The sequence below is a fragment of the Fukomys damarensis genome, unplaced genomic scaffold (assembly GCF_012274545.1).
Source record: "Fukomys damarensis isolate Sample0158 unplaced genomic scaffold, DMR_v1.0_HiC HiC_scaffold_28, whole genome shotgun sequence".
In the NCBI taxonomy this organism is placed as follows: domain Eukaryota; kingdom Metazoa; phylum Chordata; class Mammalia; order Rodentia; family Bathyergidae; genus Fukomys; species Fukomys damarensis.
The window spans coordinates 29,560,544-29,569,630 of NW_022900940.1; the positions used below are offsets into that span (position 1 = coordinate 29,560,544).

The 9,087-nt window shown below is 41.4% G+C and overlaps 1 protein-coding gene across 1 annotated transcript in view; it reads left to right on the plus strand.

Annotated features, from left to right (window-relative positions):
* Nkiras1 (NFKB inhibitor interacting Ras like 1) overlaps positions 1 to 8,755 on the plus strand; it is a 112,320-nt gene extending 103,565 nt beyond the window's left edge. Inside the window, exon 5 of the mRNA XM_033756981.1 lies at positions 8,628 to 8,755. Within this exon, the coding sequence (XP_033612872.1) occupies positions 8,628 to 8,711 (84 nt within the window). The 3' untranslated portion in view covers positions 8,712 to 8,755. The remainder of the gene's footprint in view (positions 1 to 8,627) is intronic.
* The last annotated feature ends 332 nt before the right edge of the window (positions 8,756 to 9,087 follow it).

The window sequence follows — 9,087 nt, forward strand, 5'->3', positions numbered from 1 at the left end:
GTCCCCCCCCACACCCACACCCAGTGCCTCCTCCGGACGCCCGGGAAGGGGTCGAGGGGTGTCTGGGGACCTGGATTCTGGGCGCGAGAGGGGAAGCCGGTGAGAGATGGGCGCGACTGCAAGTGCTATAGAGGATGGGAGGTCTCCTGCAGCACCTGGGCAGGGGGGTCGCGAGCGGGACGCGGGGACCCGGGAAAGCCCTGTCCCCCCACACCCACACCCAGTGCCTCCTCCGGACGCCCGGGAAGGGGTCGAGGGGTGTCTGGGGACCTGGATTCTGGGCGCGAGAGGGGAAGCCGGTGAGAGATGGGCGCGACTGCAAGTGCTATAGAGGGAATGGGAGGTCCACAAGAGGAAGTTCTTTCCCACGAGGTCTTTTGGAAAGGAGGTGGCAAATGGGTGGAATAGTGATAATCTGGTGCAAGGACTTTGGACTAGAGAATGCAGCGGGAACTCCTAAAAGTGATCGGTTTGAAGAGAGAAAAAAAATCCCACAACAGGGTTTCCATTGGGCTGGCACTTGCTTCTTTCTCCCTTCTGGCAGCTTACCTGTGAGAAGCAGAGGTCACATCTGTGAGAAAATTTCGGGGCGCCAGGCACGTGCAATTTTAGATTACATTCTTCTATTCGCTTTTTATAGAAAGTGATGTGGTTTTATAAAATACTAGAAAAGATATCATGACAGGTAAAACATGTAGCAGGGCTTGCAAATGTGCGAAATCGCTGGGAATGAACCGTGTACCGTTGAATTTGACGGGATTGAGGTTTTTTGTACCAGTTTACGTTAGTTTGATTTTGTAGAGATCGGAAGGAAAGTTCTAGGGACTGCTGTTACCTTCTTTTGCTACAATAAAAATGCTATTCAAATAATATTTTTAGAGTATTCAGTAACTTTGAACTTTTCCTTATTTAGCATTTTACCCAAATTGATTAAGTATTAAGCCATCAAATTATAACTTAAGTTTCTCGCCTATTTGTCGTTTAATTTGAAAGAAACTGGAGAAATATGTGTCATCCAAATACAACTGTGGTATATGTACAAGATCTTGTACTTTGAAGAGACAACCCCAGATTTCCATGAACCACTTTAAATTATCTCACTCAAATTGCCATCATTTTCCATGGCAACAGTGGCTTCAGTTACCATAGTACAACACAAGATATAAGCCCCATGGCATATCCAGTAACCAGGAAAATAGGCATACTCACTACCCATCTAAACCCCTCCCAGCCATTATCCTGAAAACTCTCAATTGTATTAAAATTCATAAATGATTCGTATACACTTCTTGCTTGATTCGTTCAAAGAAACCTGTATCTACCAGGAGACATCATTGAATCAAGGAGTGTAAAAACTGGGAAAATCCTTACAAGTCATTTTCAGCCTCCTGCATCGTGGCAGAGCTATCCCTCCACTACTCAGAAGCATACAGATTTTTAAAAGACCTCCAGACATAATCTTTCTGAATGTTTGGTCTTCAGGTTTCCTGGTAGAAGACATAAAAATGATGACGTTTCACACGGTCAAACGATATAAAAACTAGAGGACGTGATAAATGGGTGAAATAAACAGGATGAGGAAAATAATACCAAGAAAACATTTAAATCGCGACGTTTTCTTCTTATAAATTTTTGATTCATTTTTATTTTTACTTTTTTGTTGGTAAGGGCCTTGTGCCTGCTAAGCAAGCCCTCTATCACTGAGCTAAATCCTCAGGCCCCAAATTTTTGATATTTAAAAATATGTCTACCCTATGCATACAAATAGTAACAAAAAAAATCATATGGAGCCAGGCATGGTGGCAAACACCTATAATTTTAGCTATTCAGGAGATTGAAGCCAGAAGATTGAAAGTTTGAGGCCAGCCTGGGCGATGTAGCAAGACCCTGGCTTAAAGAATTTTAAATACAGTAGTTAAAAAAAAATAATTTATTTTAAAATTAAATGTGTATAAAGTCAATGAATGTTTTTCTTTAATGTTGGTTAGCATAAATTGTGCATTTGAATACTAACTTTAATAATTTTTAATATTTCTTTAAAGAAACAATATAGTTTGGGTTTCATTGCTGAGGCTTGGGTTGGACAGTCTCCGGAAATAAATGATGAGCTCTGAGGGCTCCTCCTACATAGGGAAATGTTTTCTCAAAGGTGTGAAAGGATCCTAGCCCACTTCTGGCTACTATTTCCCCAATCTGTAATACAGACTACTACAAGTTAGTCCTTCATGGTTTTAGAATGACCTACCAGGGGGAATAAGGACCTCAAAATGCTTAGAAAAGAATCCACTGCTTTCAAAACACTAACCTTTATGTCAGAATGTTTTAAATACACAGTTGTTTTAGAAAAATATTCATTTACAACCCTTTAACACTTCCAAATATTCATTTACAACACTTTAAGTACAAGGCCCAGGGTGCTAAACCAACTTCCTTGAGCCTGGTTCCTCATCTGTAAAGGTCAAGAATGCCTGCATTGTACAGGCTGACGGGACCAAATGTCTATCATGAACATGGTTTATTAACTGATACATGAAAGAAATCATTAATCCCCTCCAGGTCCAACCCCTCAGGCATTTGGTTAGGACATAGGGTCTTTATGACTGAGAAGTCAGGACAAGTGCCACATAGGAAACCTTGTGGGAGGAAGGTAGAATCGAGGAATAAGGCTTTTATTACTAGAAGGGGCCTAAGATCTTTTTTAAAATGAGATTTTACATTTATTAAAGGCATTAGAGGTAGGAAAAAGTATGTTCTACAGAGTGAGTGCGGGTCAGTTAAAGGTAGGAAAAGAAGTACACAAAGTAGAGCAGGCCAGTGAAAAGGGCCGCAGCAGCTGAGATGGTCCAGTTCATATTCATGCTACAGATGAAGAAATTAAGGCACCGAAAGCTGGTACACCTTATCCAAGGTCATGCAGCAAACTGGTGACAAAAAAGCAATTATGACCATCCCAGCCACAGATGATCTTGTCAGTTCTGGCAATATCAGAGTAGAAGACGTGCCTCAATTACCTGGGAGAAAAATGTATTAAACATAAATGAACTATAATGTTTTCAGGAATGCATTAAAAATCAAGATATAGTAGGGCAAAAGGAAAGATGGACGCAAGCTGAGGGAATCACAGAATTTGTAATCTTTACTTGAATAAACTAATAACCTCTTGACATCCCTACCCTTATCCTGAGAACAATTCTTATTTATATTTTACATTCATGAGCTTTCTTTTTTTTTTCTTGGTACTGGGGATTGAATTTAGGTCTTGTGCTTGCGAGGCAGGCAGCGAAACCACGGAGCTAAATCCCCAGCCCCTATGGGCAGATTTTAATTAGATAATACATTTCCATGCTATATCGTTTTTTAAAACAAACACTCAAGGCACACCACGAAAATGGCCTTTGCTCTTCCCTCGGCTCGCAGGTTCCCCCAGGGAAAGGGGTTTTCTGGTGTACTCAGTCTAGCGAGCAAAAGCATAGGTATGCTTACTCACTGATTGCTTTGATGGGCCTGCTCGATTTACATTTTAAAAAACACACCCTGTTACAAAAGCCCAAGTGGCCACAGCAGTGTGACCCCTCACGGGCTTTGAGAAAATAGGCTTCAGTTTTTACTAGTGCCTATTCCTGGTTCTCGGAATGATCCAGCTCTCTTCTTCAAGTCATCCTTAGGGTATCAAGCACTTTTAAGTAGAAGCACTTGAAGATCAAGGTGCTAGCTGATTCCCAGGAGGTAAAATGAAACAGTTGATTGAAAAGAAAGAGACCTAGTTTAACTTTGGAACACTCCTATTCTGGGGTTGTTGCTCAAACTGAAGTGATGGTATTTCCTAAAGATGACCGCTCTTTTTGGCCAAGTCCATGCCCAAACAATTGTCAAAGTAATATTTGTTACTGTGGTTTATGAGTGTTATCATTATGTATATCTACAATGTACCAATATGTGTTTTGCTTCAAAAAGTGTTTTTTTAAACTTACCTATAGCTAAATAGAAACAATGTTCTTTATCTGTCAAATAAACCAAAAAAAAAAAAAAAAAAAAAAAAGCTTGTGTTTGGGATTTAAAAAGAATTTTTTCAAAGTCCTTCCCGAAAGGTAGATTGACTGTGGATTTCAACCCACTTCCTTTTATTTGTTTGTTTTTTAATCTTTTGCAATACTGGCGATTGAACCCAGGGCCTTCATACTCAGCTATGTCCCCAGGCCTTTTATATTTTTTTGTTTTGTAATAGCTAAGTTGCTGAATTGCCTAAGCAGGGTTCCAATGTGGTATCCTCCAGCCTCGGCCTCCCAGAGTACTAAATTACAGGTGAGCAACTGGCGGCAGACTTTGCTTCATTTTATAATGCTCCTTTGGCTGAAAAAATGTGTCTTATGTAGAAAGACGAGGAAGGTTCATGAGAAAGGATGAATTCCATGAAGCCTAACTTTAATTTGGGGCTGAATTGCCTAAGCAGGGTTCCAATGTGGTATCCTCCAGCCTCGGCCTCCCAGAGTACTAAATTACAGGTGAGCAACTGGCGGCAGACTTTGCTTCATTTTATAATGCTCCTTTGGCTGAAAAAATGTGTCTTATGTAGAAAGACGAGGAAGGTTCATGAGAAAGGATGAATTCCATGAAGCCTAACTTTAATTTGGGTCATTTTCTCTAAAAAAAAAAAAAAAAAAAAAAAAAAAAAAGCTGACTGGTTTGAAGGACCCTAAGCATTATGAGATTCCATTGGTTCTGAATGTCACTATCACAGGAAGCTAGGACAGAGCTGAATCACTTTTTCTACCACATGGAGGCATTGAACAACCATATGATTGTCAAAATCTGTTCAGACTTGGTAAGAGTCTAATGCTCTTTTAGGCAAGGGCAGAGGATTCATTTGATATCTACAAATGTATAGTGCTTCGTACAAGAGCACTCTTCTTAATATATAATTTAGCATCTCCACTGTGAACGTATTTTCTAAACAAATTAGCCTTCTTCAACTTTCCATACGTTGACCACGTGAGGACACATTATACTGGAATATAGCAGTTTGGTTCATTAGTTTCTGAAACCTTTTCCTGAATTTAACACTTTTTCAGTTTATTGAAATTTGAGGGAATAAAATGACAGGGAAAAATCACTTTTATTTCACATTCTTAATTATCTATTGTGAAACTTTATTTTTAAAAAAGTCACTTTCCCCACAGTTCAGTGGTGTGGCCAATCTATAGTCAGAGATCCAATTGTGAATCCAAAACTTGCCTCAGTAATAGCAAACCCAGCAAAGATAACAATCTGAGTTACTAGAGCCTATTTGACAAGTTCGGTTTTTGCCCCAAACGGTACTTATGTCTGAGCTTCAAATCAATTAATCAACAAATATTTATGTATTAGCCTGTGTGGGCCAAGCACAGTTTTGAGTGCTATGGAGCTGCAGAGAAGACTAATAAGAGGTGCCCTGTGGCCTGGAGCAAGGGCCAAGGGAGGAGGGATCCAACAGAGCCTTTCACCAGCCCGACTCAGAAATGGTCACTGGTTCCCAGTGCAGTACTGAGACCATGTTGAAAAGGGTGTGGAAGATAGCATCCAAACCAAAGTATTTTGTTAAAATATAAAACTATAGTCACCTGCAGCGGTGCAAGGCTATAGTTTTAGCTACTCAGGAGACAGAGGTGGGAAGATTGTGAGACCATCCGTTCAGGGTAAACCTGGGTAACATAATGATCTATATTAGTTATATAGTTATAATATACTTATAAAAATATTTTAGTGTTTAAACAATTTTATTTAAAAATAATTTTTTAGAAGCATAAAAAAAAGAAACCAGCCTTTAGTTTTCAAAACATGTCACTAACATGAAAGACAAAGAAAAATGAAGATTCTAGATTGAAGAGGCACAAGAACGAAATGTACTAGGCGATCCAGGCCCAGATCCTATACTGGAGGGGAAAAAACAAACAAACAATAAAGTACAGAATTAGGTCAGTCAAATAAATTAAAGCAAGGAAGTTAGATTAGGTCAAATTATTCAATGTTTAAATTGCTGAAGTAGATGACCACACTGAAGATATTTTTGTTTTTCAGGAAATACACACTGAAATATTAAGGGGGAAAAGGGCATGATGTCTGCAAACTATTTCAAATAGTTAAGAAAAATAAAGAATCATGTGTGAGGAGAGAGAAGACCATAAAAACAAATTGCCAAAATGTTACAAAGCAGTGAACACGGTCACAAGCTTGTGGATGTTCTCTGTAAAATCTTTCAAGTTTGAAGTTTAAGAAAAAAAGGAGTGAGCTCAGGAGAGGGTGAGGAGAGATTGCTCCTACTTCTGTACTGTCTCACTTAAATGTGGATTATCTCAGTACACTATTTAAAGTCCAACCAGTAAATCTTTAGAGAACAACAATAACAAAACGGAAGCAGAAAAACATGAAAAGTGGTTGGGGGGGTGTCTTGAATAGATTAATTTGGTGCACGCTCTCAGAAAATGGAGTGAGTGGGTGGGAGAAGGAGGATGAAAAGTAGGCCCTGGGAGGGCTGAATGGAGAGCTGAGAGGCCTGGATTTCATTACAGGATAAAAGGTACAAGGGGAAGACATTAGGGGCATTTTAGCTTATGGGAATTTTAAAGTTAGTTTGATAGAAAAGCCACAAAGAAGTAAAGGAAACCCAGGAAGAAGGCCAGGAGGAACTTTAGGATTAGAGAAGTAGCTCTTGATTCCTAATTCGCTGGGGTTATTTTAATTAATTAGCTTCATGCTGCTGCTCTGGCAATCAAAGTTCCACGATAACAGAATTTATCTGCTCATAACCATTTTAGCACAGTTCTTGGCATATTCTTGTTTTAATTTTGTTTTGTTTTTTGAGACAGGGCCACACTATATAGTTGAGGCTGTCCTGGAACTCACTGTGTAGCCCAGGCTGACCTTGAACTCAAGGTGATCCTCCTGCTTCACCCTTCTGAGTGCTGGGATCACAGGAGTGCACCACCACTCCTTGCTTATGCTTAACATTCAGTAGACAACCAGTGAAGAATTAGTGAGCAGGGCGTGGTGGTGCATGCCTGTAATTCCAGTATGCTGAGAGGCTGAGGCAGGAGGCTCTCAAAGTCAAGGCCAGCCTGGACAATTTAGCAAGACACTGTTTTAAAAATAAATAAGTACAGGTTGGGGAGTGTTTGAGGAGGTAGCTCAGTGTGAAGGCCCCTAGGGTCTTTCTCCCTCTTCCTCCTCCTCCTCCTTCTTCTACCAATGAAAGCAGAGAATGAAATCGCTTTTGTCTTGGGTTAGAATTGTTTCCTCCTTTCCTACCTCCTCTGATTTCCATCATTCGCACATAAATCATGACAGTATTAAACAGATGATGGGGAGCATGCGGGGTACATATTGTTCCCTGAAGGGACGTGGACAGCACCAGGCTGAGGCCTGAAGTGACCCTCGTTCCAGAAGGGAGTCCCAGCCTTGACATCATTACAGAATTCCACATGGGAAGAGCTGTAGCGATTATGAAGAAGACCCGCCCTATTCAAAGCCGAGGAGGATGAGGTGAGAGGAAAGATGGGTTTCTGAGGTCAGGAGACTGGTGCACAAAAGAAACAAGACCTCTCCCCTGGTGAGGCAAAGTGGGCCGTGGCGACTGGTGCACTTTGCACTTCTGTCCTCACACTTGCGTAGCAGGCAGGGCTGTCAGAGCAGGAGGTTTCTCCTTGTACACAGGTGAGCTCTTGTTCTATCTCCCTGGGAACTGGACTGCAGTGGACATCAGGCTGCACACAGGTTCTGATTCAAGACACATACAAGCTGAGTGTGCCGGCACACACTTGTAATCCTATCACTCTGGGAAGCGGAGGCAGGAGGACTGCAAATTCAGTGAGACCCTGTCTCAAAAATAAAAAACAAAAGTGTGAAAATCTTGGGCTGCATACCCAGTACTGCACCAAACACACACACACAAACATACACACACGCACACACACTCCTTGCTTTCTGAATTACACTCACTGAGCTGGAAGCTTTCATAAGCTTCACGGCAAAGCAGACAGCTATTTGCCTAATGCACCTGACAGGGCAGAAGCAAAGATTCCTATTGCTTTTTTCCATCCCTAACTTTAGTCCATCTTGAGAAGTCTTTCTAGACTTTCTAGATGATAGTAGGATAATTGGACTCGTAGTAGGATAACTGACTGGGGAATAGAATCCACAAATATCACCGTTGCATGTCGGGGGCTGAAAGTTGGGGAGTGTCCTCACACCCTCTGCCCATTGCTCCTCCTTCTCCCTCTCCATCAGGCTGGGGTGGGAGGCACAGCGCAGGGCGACGAACAGTCTGCTTTTCATCCCTGCATGGCCTCTGACTGGTGTGCACCCTTCTGAAAGTTTTAAAGTCTGCCTTTAGAGTGGAATAATAAAACCTACTTCCTAAGGTATTTTGAAGGTTAAATGAGAAACGCCTATGACATGCTCAATCTGATGCCCGGCATAGCCTAAGTGCCCAAGAAATAGTAGCTATCTTCTAATGTGTATCATAGCCTAACATGTTTTTTCAAGGCTCAATTCAGGGACCTTGGACTTTCCTTGCCTGTTCCAGAGTTAATAAATCAGACGAGCGCATGCGGCCAAATCTCATTTATATCCTATTTTGTGTTGTTTCCTGGCAGCCGAAAACGTGTAGGGAAAAGGGAAGGGAGGCCCCTGTCCCTTCCCAGCTCAGCCCAACCGGGCTTCCGCCAGGAGCTGAGTAACCACCTGTTGATGGATCCTCTCGGTGGCAAGAGCCCCTGAAGGAGCATGAACAGACAGGTAAGTCAGAAACCATCCGGGTTTTGCCCAGAAATGCTCTTCTCTAAACGAATGAGTCACAACGGCCTGAGTATGCGGTGCTTCTGCTTAAGTTGTTTGGCAAACTGTCAGGGAAAGGTCTTTGCTAAGGATTTGTATCCAATACCTGAAATTAATTATCTTTCTGTTTAGATGGAAAGGTAGCCCCAGACTCTTTGAAGTGTGAAATCAAAATCTCTAAAGAAAAAAATTGGCCGTGGACAAGTTGAGGTTTTCAAAGAAATGTAAAACACAAGAAACTTCTCTGGGAAGTTTGTCAATCACAAAATAGAAGAGTAT